Genomic DNA, 13,960 nt, shown 5'->3' with positions numbered 1-13,960 from the left:
TTTTGTTGTTATTGTTTTAAAACTCAGTCTCCTTCTGTTGCCCAGGCTGGAGTGCAGTGGCGTGATCTTGGCTTACTACAACCTCCACTTCCTGGGTTCAAGCGATTCTTTTTTCTTTTTTTAAATTGCATTTTAGGTTTTGGGGTACATGTGAAGAACATGCAAAATTGTTGCATAGGTACCCAAGCGATTCTTATGCCTCAGCCTCCCGGGTAGCTGGGACTACGAGCGTGCGCCACCACACCCAGCCAATGTCGGTAATTTTAGTAGAGACAGGATTTCACCATGTTGGCCAGGCTGGTCTCCAACTCCTGACTTCAGGTGATCCACCTGCCTCAGCCTCCCAAAATGCCGGGGTTATAGACGTTAGCCACTGTGCCGGGCTTTTTCCTTTTTTTTTTTTTTTTTGAGACGGAGTCTCGCTCTGTGGCCCAGGTTGGAGTGCCGAGGCGATCCTGCCTCACTGCAACGTCCGTTTCCCTGGTTCAAGCGATTCTCCTGCCTCAACCTCCCAAGTAGCTGGGACTACGGGCGCGCGCCACCACACCCAGCTAATTTTTGTATTTTTAGTAGAGACATGGTTTCACCATGTTAGCCAGGATAGTCTCGATTTCCTGAACTCGTGATCCACCCGCCTCAGCCTCCCAAAGTGCTGGGATTACAGGCCTGAGCCACCGCGCCCGGCCGTTCCTTGTTGTTTTTAAAAAATTACAGCTGATCTGATGGATAAAAAGAGGAAATCAATGAGGCTGGAGAGAAAAGGGCGAATGGCTGAGGGGACGCCTGTGAGTTGACGAGAAGGACCAGGAGCTGGTAAACCAAAGAGGTGGCTCAGGCAGCCAGTGTCCCATGGAAAGGGGTCAACTTGGAAGTGGCTCCTTCAGCCCCCAGGGAGCCTTCAGATGAGGCAGCCCCGGCGACAGCTTGACTGCAGCCTCGTGAGACACTCAAAGCCAGAAACATCCAGATATCCTGCTCCCCGACTCCCGACCCACAGGAAAGGTATCTTCTTTCCTCTGTCTCTGGTGGTTTTCTTATCCCTTTTTTTTTTTTTTTTTTTTTTCATGGAGTCTAGCTCTGTCCACCAGGCTGGAGTGCAGTGGTGCAATCTCAGCTCACTGCAACCTCCGCCTCCCAGGTTCAAGCAATTCTCCTGCGTCAGCCTCCTGAGTAGGTGGGATTACAGGTGCCTGCCACCACACCTGGCTAATTTTTGTATTTTTATTTTTATTTATTTTTTTAGTAGAGACGGGATTTCACTGTGTTGGCCAGGCTGGTCTTAAACTACTGACCATGATCTGCCTACCTCATCCTCCCAAAGCGCTGAGATTACAGGTGTGAGCCACCACACCTAGTCACTTATTTATTTTGTTTTTTAAGAGATGGGGTCAGCCAGGCGTGGTGGCTCATGCCTGCAAGCCTACCACTTTGGGAGGCTGAGGCGGGCAGATCATGAGGTCAGGAGTTTGACACCAGCCTGGCCAACACAGTGAAACCCCGTCTCTACTAAAAAATTTTTTTAAAATTAGCCGGGTGTGGTGGTGTGCGCCTGTAGCCCCAGCTACTCAGGAGGTGGAGGCAGGAGAATTCGCTGGAACCCAGGAAGCAGAGGTTGCAGTGAGCCAAGATAGCACCACTGCACTCCAGTTTGGGTGACGGAGCAAGACGCCATCTCAAAAAAAAAAAAAAAAAAAGATGGGGTGTTACTATGATGCCCACGCTGGTCCAATACTCCTGGACATAAGCAATCCTGGCTTGGCATCTGGAGTAGCTGGGACTGTAGCCATGTGCCACTGCGCTCAGGTCTAGTTTTCTGTCTCTTAAAAGGACACTGGTTATTGGATTTAGGGTCTACCCTAAATCCAGGATGATCTCATCTTGAGATCGTTAAGAACACCTGCAAAGACTCTCTTTCCAAATAAGGTCACGTTCATGGGTACCAGGGGTTACCACCCGGACAGGTCTTTCAGGGTGACACGGTTCGACCCATGTACAGCTGTTTGAAGCTGCCGAGTCTGGGGTAACTTAGGTAAGTCTTGGCTAGCGGAACCAACAGTTCATCAGCCAGCATGAGCAGGCGGAAGGAGAAGCAGCATGCACGGCCCAGGTGCAGGCGGGCAGGCATGGCTGTCGGTGGGGGCGTAGGCAAGGTCTTTTTGGTTTTCTCACTGAGGCCGAAAGCAAGGTCATCAGCCCAGTGAGGATGAGGGAGGTTGGAGGTCAACAAGAAAGTGACAGAGGGAACAGATGGCAAGAGAGAGAACCACACAGACCCATAGTAGAATGGATGCTGGATGCTCAGGAGGCTGAGGTGGGAGGATCACTTGAGCCTGGGAGGCAGAAGTTGCAGTGAGCTTAGATCAAGCCACTGCTCTCCACGCTGGGCAACAGAGCAACATTCTTGTCTCTAAAACCTAAGTTGGCCAGGCGCAGTGGCTGCTGTCTGTAATCCCAGCACTTTGAGAACTGAGGAGAGCAGATCACTTGAGGCCAGGAGTTCAAGACCAGCCTGGCCAACATGGCGAAACCCAGCGTCTACTAAAAGTATATAAATTAGCCAGACATGGTGGCACGCACCTGTAATCTCAGCTATTCAGGAGGGTAGGGCACAAGAATCGCTTAAACCTGGGAGGTGGAGGTTGCAGTGAGCTGAGATGGCACCCCTGCACTCCACTGTGGGTGACAGAGTGAGACTTTGTCTCAAAACAGAACAAAAAAAAAACATATTGAGACCCCATCTCTACAGAAAATACAAAAATTGGTCAGGCATCATGGGGAAAACCTGAAGTCCCAACTACTTGGGAGGCCAAGACAGGAGGATCGCTTGAGCCCAGGAGGTCAAGGCTACATTGATCAGCCACTACACTCCTGCCTGGGCGCCAGAGCAAGAGCCTCTCCACTTAAAAAAAAAAAAAAAAGGCAGGCCAGTCGCACTGGCCCGCGCCTGTAATCCCAGCACTTTGGGAGGCCGAGGTGGGCAGATCATGAGGTCAAGTGTTAGAAACCAGCCTGGCCAACATGGTGAAACGTCATCTCTACTAAGAATACAAAAATTAGCTGGGTGTGGTGACATGTGCCTGTAATCCCAGGTACTCAGGAGGCTGAGGCAGGAGAATCCCTTGAACCTGGGAGGCAGAGGTTGCAGTGAGCCGAGATCACGCCACTGCACTTCAGCCTGGGCGATAAGAGCGAAACTCCGTCTCAAAAACAAAATAAATAAATAAATAAAAATAAAACCTATAATCAAACATGTGACTTTCAGGCCATTTCTCAACCTCTGCACTCATTTGGGGCTGGATCGTTCTCTGTTGTAGGGACCAAGTGCTGTAGGGTGCCTTCCAGCATCCTTGGCCTCCTCCCAACTACCTGACTGGATGTCCCCTGCTCACGCCACCCCCAACCCGTGACAGCCAAAACTGACGCCTGGGGCGGGACCCAGCGCCTAGTGGAGAAATGGCGCTCAGCCGACGGTCGGAAACAGCAGTGGGGAAATGGCGCTCAGCGGACGGTCATTTCCCACCGTCTTGCCTCCTGCCTTCTGGTTTTGGTCTCTCTGGCTGCAGACCAGCAGCTGTGCACCTGTGGTTCTACTGCCGTGCCCACTTTCCGGAGAGGTAAGTGGGCTGTCCCCGCCGCACACGGAGCAGCTGCGGGAGCTGGCAGGGGACGCCACGGCTGGGCTCTCAGCTGCACCGCAGCACCCCTTCCTCGGCACCCACAGCAGGAGCAGGGGGAAGATGGGGGTCTGAGGGCTGGAGGGCGGGTTCCCCAGAGCCCCCTTGTAGGGAGTTGACAGGGCAGATGTGACTGGGTAACTGCCTGTGGCTGACGGTGGCAGGCCTGCCCCCATTTCATGTGCAGTTTCATGGCTCAGTGTCAGCGGCAGGACAGATCCTAGAGCAGTGGCTACAGATACAACCCCCCCACCGCCCCGACACCACACACTCTCGGGGAGTGTTCCCTGAGAGTGCCCACCCCTCTGTCCCTCCCACACTCCCCTCACACCATACACGCGGAGGAATCACTGCTTGGCAAAAATAATTTAATACTCCCTCTGGGCAGCACTCTGGGGTGTCGTCCCTCCCTGGCCCCTGTGCCCTGCCTGACCCACTCAGGGACCAGCACCCCATCTCTACCCAGGCCTGGGGGGGTCAGAGACCCCCAGACCCTGTGCCCCATTCCTAGTGAAGATGGAGCTACCGTAACTAACGCCAGCCTCTTCCAAGTGCCCCAGCTCTGCCCCTGCCTTCCCTCAAAATCCTCCCTCCTGTCCCGAGCCTGGCATCTCAGCCTCCCGCAGTCACCTCTGAGCCTGGAAACTTCCATGCTACAGCCCTGCACTAGGACCCTGGGAGCTGCCAGGGGATTCAGGCAGTCACAGTGCAAAGGCAGCCCCTCAGTCCCAGATGGAGGGAGGGGACAGCAGCCCTGTGCCCAGCAAGACACGTGATGACACCCGATTCACACACACCCGGTTTAGACACCAAAGCCCTCCAAGCCCTCTGGGGAGGAGCGGCCCTCAGAGTCCTCGGGGAGCCCAGGGCGGGGGGAGGGGGCCCCACGAAGCTGCTCCAGGCCGTCAGCGTACTGGAAGGCCAGCCCGGTCTCATGCTCGTACATGTCCAGAGCCACCTCGCAGCTCTCCCGCACCACTCGCTCGGGGTCGCCCGCGTGGGCCTGCAGTGCGGCCAGGCAGGAGGGCCGGGCAATGGCGCCCAGGGCCTCTGCGCACTCGTGCCGCACCATGGGGTTCTCGGCGTGGCGGGCCAGGGCGGCTGCCAGTTGGGGCACCGCCGCCTCATGCTGCAGCTGTCCCAGGACATAGCCGACCTCATGGCGGAAAAGGGCGCTCCCACAGCGCAGGCCTGCAGGGGAGAGGAGTGGGAAGGAGAGCTCTTTTCGTTAAGACGTGGGGTCTTGCTATGTTGCCCAGGCAGGTCTCCAACTCCTACCCTGGCTGCCCAAAGTGCTGGGACTACAGGTGTGAGCCACCATGCCCAACCTGGGGTGGTCTGTCTGAGGACACCCCCTGCCCCTAGACCCAGTGATCAGGGCTGCCCAGGGGAACTGAGCGGAGCTATGGGGGCAGACAGGAACACCTGCACGGGTAACAGGCCCCATGGGAAAGACTTGGGGCCGGGCCTGGCACGTTCCCTGGGGCAGTCCGCAGCCCCGTGGCACAGATGCCATCAGTGGTCTTCCCAGGGAGGCACCACCCAGGACCCCACCCCAGGAGCCCCTCCTCACCCTCAGCCAGCGCCAGGGCGGCCGCCTCGCCTCCTGCATTGCGCAGGGCGAACATGGCGCGGTATCGCTCAAACAGCGGCCGGGACTCATCCAGCAGCGCCTCCCGCAGGCGCCCCACATCACGCTCCTCGGCCGGTGGGGCGGGGTCCACAGAGAGGTAAGGTCCTGCCGCTGGCTCCCCGCCATGCTGCTGCAGCCACTCCAGCCTACGCACAGCCAGCTGGCAGGTCTCGGCCACCTGCGGGGAGGGGGCATGTGAACAGCGGTAGATCCTGGGGAGGCTGCAGGGGCCCTTTGGTCCCCCCCAACCCTCCCATGGCAGCTTAGCAGGAGAGAGAGATCACTTCGGGCAGGAAGTAAGCCAGCAGGGGTGGCTGACTTGCCAGTGACCAGGGAAGGCTGGAGGGGCTGGGGAGGACCTCAGGGAGGAGGTGATGTGGAGGCAGAGACTAGAACCAGCTGAGGGAGGGAGTCAGGTGGAGACCCGGGGATGGGGAAGCAGCTGGCGCAAAGGCCCTGAGGTAGGACCCCGTGGGAGGGGTTAGGGCTGAGGGGACAGGCAGCGGCCAGGCCTAACTAGGGAAGGCCTTCGGCCACAGTGAGGACTCAGAATTTTGTCCTAAAGGTGATGAGACATCGTGAGAGCCTGAAGCACAGGACAGAGGAGCAGAATTCAGTGTCACACGTGCCTCTGCTGCCCGGGAGGAGGAGAGACCACGGGTCGGGGTAGGATGTGGATGAGAGGCGGAGGAGAGAAAAGAACACGCGTGTCCACACAAACACGTGCACACCCACATCCGGAGCAGCACGACTCACAACAGCCAAAAAGCAGAGGCAACCCAAGCATCCAGCCACGGTGAGTGGATCGACACAGCGTGGGCCGTTCACACTACGGAACGTGACTCAGCCACGAAAAGGAACAATGGGGCCGGATGCAGTGGCTCATGCCCATAATCCCAGCAGTTGGGGAGACCGAGGTAGAAGGATCACCTGCACCCAGGAGTTCCAGACAGCCTGGGCGACAGAGCGGGTCCTCATCTCTATAAAGAAAAAAAAGAAGAAACAAATTTTTATTTTATTCTTTTTTTCTTTACAGAGATGAGGTCCCGCTCTGTCGCCCAGGCTGGAGTGCAATGGCGAGATCTTGGCTCACTGCAACCTCCACCTCCCAGGTACAAGCAATTCTCCTGCCTCAGCCTCCTCAGTAGCTGGAATTACAGGCGCTCGCCACCGTGCCTGGCTAATTTTTTATTTTTAGTAGAGGCGGGCTATCGCTGTTTTGGCCACACGAGTCTCAAACTCCTGACCTCAGGTGATCCACCTGCCTCTGCCTCCCAAAGTGCTGGGATTACAGGTGTCAGCCACAGCACCTAGCAATAAAGCTGTTACTTTAAAAAACGAGGAGAAATGTCGGAAGGCAGGAGACCCCTGAAGCGGTCTGGTGGGCTAGTGCCAGGCATCGGAGGTAGACATCACTGGGTGGGTTCTGAGGGGTCTTGGCAGAGGGGCTGGACGTGGGGGTTTAGAGAAAGGGGTTCAGGCCGGCTCAGGGGCTCAAGGCCCGGGATGGAAGTGCGTGCGCAGAGCTGGTTGTCACCGTTTTGCCAAATGGGCCACAGCAAGTGTCCATCTGGGTTGTCGCCCTGGCCTCCATCCCTGGGGCATTCTTGGCCAAGTGGTCGCCCTGGCAACCAGAGATGGGGAGGGTGTGAGGCTGCTCCAGGCCAGGGCTGGGGCAGGGCGGGGCTTCCCAGGGACCTGAGGCAGGCAGGGAGACAGGGGCGTGGTTACCTCGATGACGGGGTCCGACGAATACTCCTTCAGGAGCTCCAGAACTTGCGGGTCCCCGATGGCCCCCAGGGCCTCCCCTGGGAAGAAGCCACCAGAGAGGTCACGTTGGTGGGCTGGATGTCGTGGCGGGATGTGTGGGACATGCCCAGCTACCTGTGGGACCAGAGGACACCCCTCCCACAGCTCTGCCCCTGTGGGGAAGCCCCGCCTCTGGCCATGGCTGATTGGAGCAGCAGTGGGTACAGGCTCCCCGCTGGACCAATCAGCATCCCCTCCCCGGCGCGAGGCAGTGCCTGGAACCGCGTCAGGCTGCTGCTCAGAGCAAAACACACCCTATCTGGCCCCGCGCCATGAGATGGGGACACAGTATGTCCCTACAACTCAGGGTAACAGCTGACAAGCAGCTCCAACAACCCAGGAGGTCGGGGTTGCAGTGAGCTATGATCACACCACTGTACTCCAGCATGGGCGACAGAGTGAAACCCTGTCTCAAAAAACAAAAAGCCGGAAACAGGCCAGGGGTGGCCGGGCACGGTGGCTCACGCCTATAATCCCAGCACTTTGGGAGGCTGAGGCGGGTGGATCACCTGAGGTCGGAAGTTTGAGATCAGCCTGACCAACGTGGAGAAACCCCGTGTCTACTAAAAATACAAAATAAAAAAAATCAGCCAGACATGGTGGCATGTGCCTGTAATCCCAGCTACTCTGGGGGCTGAGGCAGGAGAACTGCTTGAACCCAGGAGGGCGGAGGCTGCTGTGAGCCAAGATCGCACCATGGCACTCCAGCCTGGGCAACAGGAGCAAAACTGTCTCAAAAAACAAAACAAAAAAACCAGGCCAGGGGTGCCAGCTGGAGACTCCAGAGTTCAGGGCCACTGAGGGTACACTTGGGTGGGTTCGGATGCAGGCACAAGCGCAGGCGTAGCACGCCCAGGTCACAGCAAAGCTCTCTGCAGAGCCCTGGGTACCGAGGTTCCTTGGATTTTCTCAGAATCAAGCTCACAGGCTCTGCCTGTGGGGCAGCTGAGCGGGTGGCTTTTACCTTCCCTGAAGGTCGCAGTTGGCATCTGGGCACCTGCCTGGCAGGCACCCTCTGCCGGAAAAAGTCTTGCGTGCACCAAAACATGCTCTGTGTCAGGCACCTCCCACACACTAATTGTAAATGAGCTTGCTGGTTACAGAAACACAGTCCCCATGGCACAGACGCACCTCCTGTCTGACTTGTTGGTTTCCTTTGCTGTCTAGCTCCCTTACTAGAACAGTCCATTTTTTGAGACAGTGTCTTGCTCTGTTGCCCAGGTTCTAGGGCAGTGGCACGATCATGGCTCAGTGCAGCCTCAACCTCCCTGGCTCAAGTAATCCTCCTGCCTCAGCCTCCCGAGTAGCTGGGACCACAGGCGTGAGCCACGGTGCCCGGCCTGTATCTGTGTTGTCACTGTTTTGTCTCTTACATACATGACAGAGCCTGGCATACAGTAGGTGCACACTAAATGTGTGTCCAATGAGTGGAGTAAACCTAATATACATTAGGGGTTGGGGATCTACAGCTTGTCACCTGTTTGTTTTCATATGAGTGAAGAATGCTTTTGGAACTTTTAATAGTTTAAGGCTGGGTGCAGTGGCTCTCGCCTGTAATCCTAGCACTTCAGGAGGCCAAGGCAGGTGGATCACTTGAGGCCAGGAGTTCAAGACCAGCCTGGCCAACATGGCAAAACCCATCTCTAAAATACTAAAAAAACAAAAATTAGCCAGCGTGGTGGCAAGCACCTGTAATGCCAGCTACTTGGGACGCTGAGGCAGGAGAATCACTTGAACCCGGGAGGCAGAGGTTACAGTGAGCCAAGATAGAGCCACTGCACTCCAGCCTGGGTGACGGAGCAAGACTGACTCCAAACAAATAAATGGTTTAAAACAAAAAACCAAAGGGATGACACTTCCTGATGTGTGGAACTTACATAAAATTCAAATCTCAGCATTTAGAAAAGAACTTTGTTTTCTGCCGGGCGCGGTGGCTCAAGCCTGTAATCCCAGCACTTTGGGAGGCCGAGGCGGGTGGATCACAAGGTCAAGAGATCGAGACCATCCTGGTCAACATGGTGAAACCCCGTCTCTACTAAAGCTACAAAAAATTAGCTGGGCATGGTGGTGCGTGCCTGTAATCCCAGCTACTCAGGAGGCTGAGGCAGGAGAATTGCCTGAACCCAGGAGGCGGAGGTTGCGGTGAGCCGAGATCGCGCCATTGCACTCCAGCCTGGGTAACAAGAGCGAAACTCCGTCTCAAAAAAAAAAAAAAAAAAAAAAAAAGAACTTTGTTTTTTGGTTTTTTTAACATATACGATCTCACTCTGTCGCCCAGGCTAGAGTGCAGTGGAGCAGTCTCAGCTCACTGCAACCTTGACTTCCCAGGCTCAAGCGATTCTCCCGCCTCAGCCTCCCAAGTAGCTGGGACTACAGGTGTGTGCCACCATGCCCAGCTAAATTTTGTATTTTTTTTAGAGACGGGGTTTTGCCATGTGGCCCAGGATGGTCTTGAACTCCTGAGCTCAAACAATCCACCCTCCTGGGCCTTACAAAGTGCTGGGCTTACAGGCCTGAACCACCGCCCCCAGCCCAACTGAGGTGGTCTGGGCTTGCAGCCTCAGCCATTCACTCTCAGACAACTTGACTTGCGCCAGCTTTATCGAGTGGCTGTCTGGCTGCAGAGCTGCCGGTATTTGCTGTCTGGTGCTTTATGGGGCAGTTAGGTGACCTGACATTTATCAGGTCCCTGAGTGAGTACAGGGACACATGGGGTCATGAAGAGGTGAGACAGGAAGGAGCAGGTGCCCGGGACAGACAGGCACTCACCTGCCTCATGGCGCACCATGGGCTCCTGACGGGTGTCTTGCAGCACGGCCACCAGCACGGGGATGGCGCGGGCATCCTGCATCTGGCCCAGGCAGTAGGCCAGCTCGTGCTTGAGCAGGGCGGAATCATCACCGAAGGCCTGGCTGATCCAGGCGATGGCACCCGGACCACCGAGCCCGCGCAGCGTGAACAGCGCCCGGAAGCGGGCGTGCAGGGGCTGCGTGGGGTCCACCAGCATCCGACCAATGGCCTCCACTTCCTGCTCCGTCACCATCGTGCTGTCAGTGGGCCCCAGCCTTCCACAACCCAGGCTAAACCTGGGCACACGGTGGTGTAGGAATCTATGGCAGAAAAATGAGAGTCCAGGTTAGAGGCCCCCTTCGCCAGCTTGTTGGCTTGTTCCTAGGACCCGGGCAGGGCAACTTCCTACCCACTGACCCACCTGACCATCTGGGTTGGAAGCCCAGCTCCAACCCCACCTATTAGCTGTGCAGCCATCCATAAATTGCTTTCCCTCTCTGGGCTTAAGTCTGTGTACCACCTCTTGCCCATAGGCCTGTCAGAAATGACCGCCACTGTCAGCTTTCCACACAGCAGCCAGAGGGACAACTGACCCCCAAAATGGCCCCAGTGATCCCCACCTAATATTCATGCCTTTATGTAGCCCCCTCCCACTCTGAACAGGGCTGACCTGTGTGAATGTCAAGAAGATAGAACACAGCGACACTTCCAAGGTTAGGGCATAAAAGGCACAACAGTCTCGTCCTTGCTGTCTCTCTAATGGAAGTCAGTGGCCATGTTGTGAGGATGCTCAAGCAGCCTTTTGTAGGGGCCCACATGACAAAAAACTGAGCCCTCCCACCAACAGCCATGTGAGAGAAGTGGGCTGGCAGCAGCTCGTCCAGCCCCGGGCGAGCCTTCGGATGATGCAGCCCAGAGTGTCTCCACTGCGGCCTTACCAGAGGCCAGATCCAGAGCCAGCCAGGCCCGGAGCAGCAGTGTGCAACCGTGTTCAGTGTTGTTTGTTTCCCAGGTTCAAGCAGTTCTCCTGCCTCAGCCTCCTGAGTAGCTGGGACTATAGGCATGTGCCACCACACCCAGCTAATTTTTGTATTTTTAGTAGAGACGATGTTTCACTATGTTGGCCAGGCTGGTCTTGAACTCCTGACCTCGTGATCTGCCCGCCTCAGCCTCCCAAGGTGCTAGAACTACAGGCGTGAGCCACCACGCCCGGCTGTTGTTATAGTTGGGCTCTTTTTCTGAGACAGGATCTTGTTCTGTCACCAGGCTGGAGTACAGTAGTGTGATCACGGCTCCCTGGAGTCTCAAACTCCAAGTCTCAAGTGATTCTCCTGCCTCAGACTCCTTAGTGGCCAGGTCCACAGGCATACACCAGCATGCCCAGCTCATTTTTTTTTTTTTTTTTTTGTAGAGATGGGATCTCACTTCTCACTATGTTGCCCAGGCTGGTCTCCAACTCCCAGGCTCCAGTGATCATCCTGCCACAGCCTCCCAAAGCATTGGGATTACAGGTATCAGCCACACCCGCAGCCATTGTGGGGGCTTTTGTTACCCAGCTTAAATAATGGAGTCAGATGCGCTTTAAGTATGTAAACTGGACCATGTCGCTCCCTCGCTTAAGATCCTCCTGTGCCTCCTCACTACAACTCCTTGGCAGTCCCAGAGGCCCTTCATGGCCGCCCTCCATCACCTCTTCCCAGCCACACGGGCCTCCTCGCTGTTTCTCCAGTATTCCAGGTCCAGTCCAGCCCTAGGCCCTTGGCATTTGCTGTGCTCTCCATGAGGAATATTCTTCCCCAGATGTCCCCAAGTAGCAGGCCAGGCCAGGTCTCACTAACGCAGGCCTCCGTAACAACCGTTTCAGCACTGACTGAGTGGTTAAGTTAAACGTTAAAAGCTAAAAGAGACCGGACATGGTGTCCCACGCCTGTAATCCCAGCACTTTGGGAGGCTGAGGTGGGCGGATGACGAGATCAGGAGTTCGAGACCAGCCTGACCAACATGGTAAAACCCCGTCTCTACTAAAAATACACAAATTAGCTGGGCATGGTGGCTCGTGCCTGTAACGCCAGCTACTCAGGAAACTGAGGTAGGAGAATTTCTTGAAACTAGGAGGCAGAGGTTGCAGTGAGCCGAGATTGCGCCACTGCACTCCAGCCTGGGCGACAGAGCGAGACTCCGTCTCAAAAAATAACAATAATTAAAAAATAAAACCTACAAGAGCCAGTGCTCTCATACAAAAGGCTGGAATGTAACAAAAGCCCACCACGAGTTTTGCCCAGGCCTTTCCTGGGCCTTCAGGCATGTCAAGGAAGGAATTCGTGACAATAGCAGCTGACACTTAGGTAGAATTTGCTGTGCACCAGGCACTCCAAGCCATTTACATTAATTCATTCGATCCACATCATTACCCTATGAGGTAGGTACTAAGATTATCCCCATTTTATAGGTGAGGAAACTGAGGCAGTTTGGGGCTGTGCTTGGGAACCGCATGAAGAGTTAGGAATCCAGGAAGTCTGGCTCCAGAGTCGGGCTCTAAACCACCAACACTTTGTTGAACGACTTAGGACGAAAGAACAGGATCAAGGCGGGGAGAAGGGAGCCCTCTCTGTCCTGCAGATGGGCTGAGAAGCTGGCGAATGCTTCATCTCAGGACAGGCAGGCTACCGCTTGCCGGCAGCCCTCTCTGGTTAACAGTGGCGTCAGCAAGGCTGCCTGGGCTTAAAGAGGGAGGTGTAGTCACCTCTAAGCACAGGTGATCACCAAAAGAGAGTGACACCTTGAAAGAGGGATCATCACTGACCTCAGAAGCCAGGACTTTGCGAGGTGGCAGGGCGATGGGGACCATCGAGACCCAACCGTACGACATAGGAGCTTGAGGTCGTGAGGCTGGCAGTATTTAATGTAAAACACCCCAGAGGAAAGAGATCACTGGGACTCGGGACCCCTTAACCCGCCCCATCCACAGCCAACGAATCCCTGAGACCGGATTCCAAACGAGGCGCTCGCGATGCCCGCCCTCCCGCCCGCCAGACCCGGGCCCCGCACCGTGATCGCCGCCTCCGGGACGCCTCACCGAGCTCCGGAGACTCAGGGCCCCTTGGCCCGGCCCGTTCCCACAGGCGCCGCCGCGACCACCGCTTCACCAGCCGCCACACGCGCAGTGCGGTCTGGGGGCCGTCATTTTGCCGCTCACGTGACCGGGCCGGACGGCACCAGCGCAACCCCGGGGGAGACCCAGTGTGAGGCTCCCGTGCAGGAGGGAGGTCCGGAAGCCCGAGTCGGTGCTGGTGCCACAGCTCACGCAAACACAGGAACGGAATTCTTAGTTCCTTCCTCGGGGAAGGAGACGGGCAACGTGTGTTCTTTCGTGGGAAAAAATTATCTCCGACCTCCCCACCGCGGTAAGAGAAGTGAGAATGGTTTGTGCCGATTCAGTGCTGAGCCTGAGCTGGCTAGCGACGGAGCATGCGCAGTGTCTCCAGGCGTGGTCAGACTGTAGAGGCGTGGCCAATGGGCTCAGGGAAAGGAATTAAGAAAGAAATGTGGTCGTTCACTCATTCATTTCTGTAACAAATAGTAAACGGATGTTGAGGACAAGTCAGCCTGCAGCCCTTACCCTTGTACGCCTCACAGTGTTATTATAGAGGGAGACAGAAAATAATACGAGAAATAAATGCAATACCTATTAGATGGTGAAAAAGGCTCAAGATAAAGAGAAAACTCTCGGTAACCAAGGGCGGTGTATGTAAAGAGGGTGCAGCTTTAGAAACGGTGGCCAGAGTCTGAGGTGGTAACATTTGAAGAAAGACCTAAAGGGGCCAGGCGCGATGGCTCACGCTTGTAATCCCAACACTTTTGGAGGTCGAGGCAGGTGGATCACTTGAGGTCAGGAATTTGAAACCAGCCTGGCCAAGACAGCGAAACCCCGTCTCTACTAAAAATACAAAAATTGGCCTGGTATGGTGGTGCGCACCTGTAATCCCAGCTACTCGGGAGGCTGAGGAAGGAGAATTGTTTGAACCCCGGAGGCGGAGGTTGTAATGAGCCAAGT

The 13,960-nt window shown here is 55.7% G+C and overlaps 1 protein-coding gene and 1 long non-coding RNA gene across 5 annotated transcripts; one reads left to right on the top strand and one right to left on the bottom strand.

The window, feature by feature from the left end:
* Positions 1-637: 637 nt before the first annotated feature.
* LOC108288478 lies at positions 638-6,400 on the top strand. The gene is made up of 4 exons (XR_001818717.2): positions 638-1,002; positions 3,315-3,614; positions 5,873-6,103; positions 6,344-6,400. It is a non-coding gene; the product is annotated as an uncharacterized LOC108288478 (long non-coding RNA).
* DOHH (deoxyhypusine hydroxylase) lies at positions 4,026-13,438 on the bottom strand. 4 transcript variants are annotated; one of them, XM_017507426.2, is made up of 6 exons: positions 12,955-13,438; positions 9,886-10,226; positions 7,039-7,115; positions 6,845-6,931; positions 5,248-5,485; positions 4,026-4,865 (listed from the first exon to the last, which is right to left on the bottom strand). In XM_017507426.2, exons 2-6 carry the CDS (start codon positions 10,157-10,159, stop codon positions 4,477-4,479), a joined length of 1,065 nt encoding a protein of 354 aa, XP_017362915.1. In that variant the 5' UTR covers positions 10,160-10,226; positions 12,955-13,438; the 3' UTR covers positions 4,026-4,476. The 4 variants fall into 4 exon arrangements, with proteins under 4 accessions (XP_017362915.1, XP_017362914.1, XP_017362918.1 ...); XM_017507425.2 differs by having other exon boundaries at positions 12,983-13,436; XM_017507429.2 differs by lacking the exon at positions 6,845-6,931 and having other exon boundaries at positions 12,955-13,433.
* Between the last annotated feature and the right edge of the window lie 522 nt (positions 13,439-13,960).

The sequence above is a fragment of the Cebus imitator genome, unplaced genomic scaffold (genome assembly GCF_001604975.1).
Source record: "Cebus imitator isolate Cc_AM_T3 unplaced genomic scaffold, Cebus_imitator-1.0 Scaffold375, whole genome shotgun sequence".
NCBI classification, from domain to species: Eukaryota; Metazoa; Chordata; class Mammalia; order Primates; family Cebidae; genus Cebus; species Cebus imitator.
This window is presented reverse-complemented; position numbering and strand designations above follow the sequence as displayed.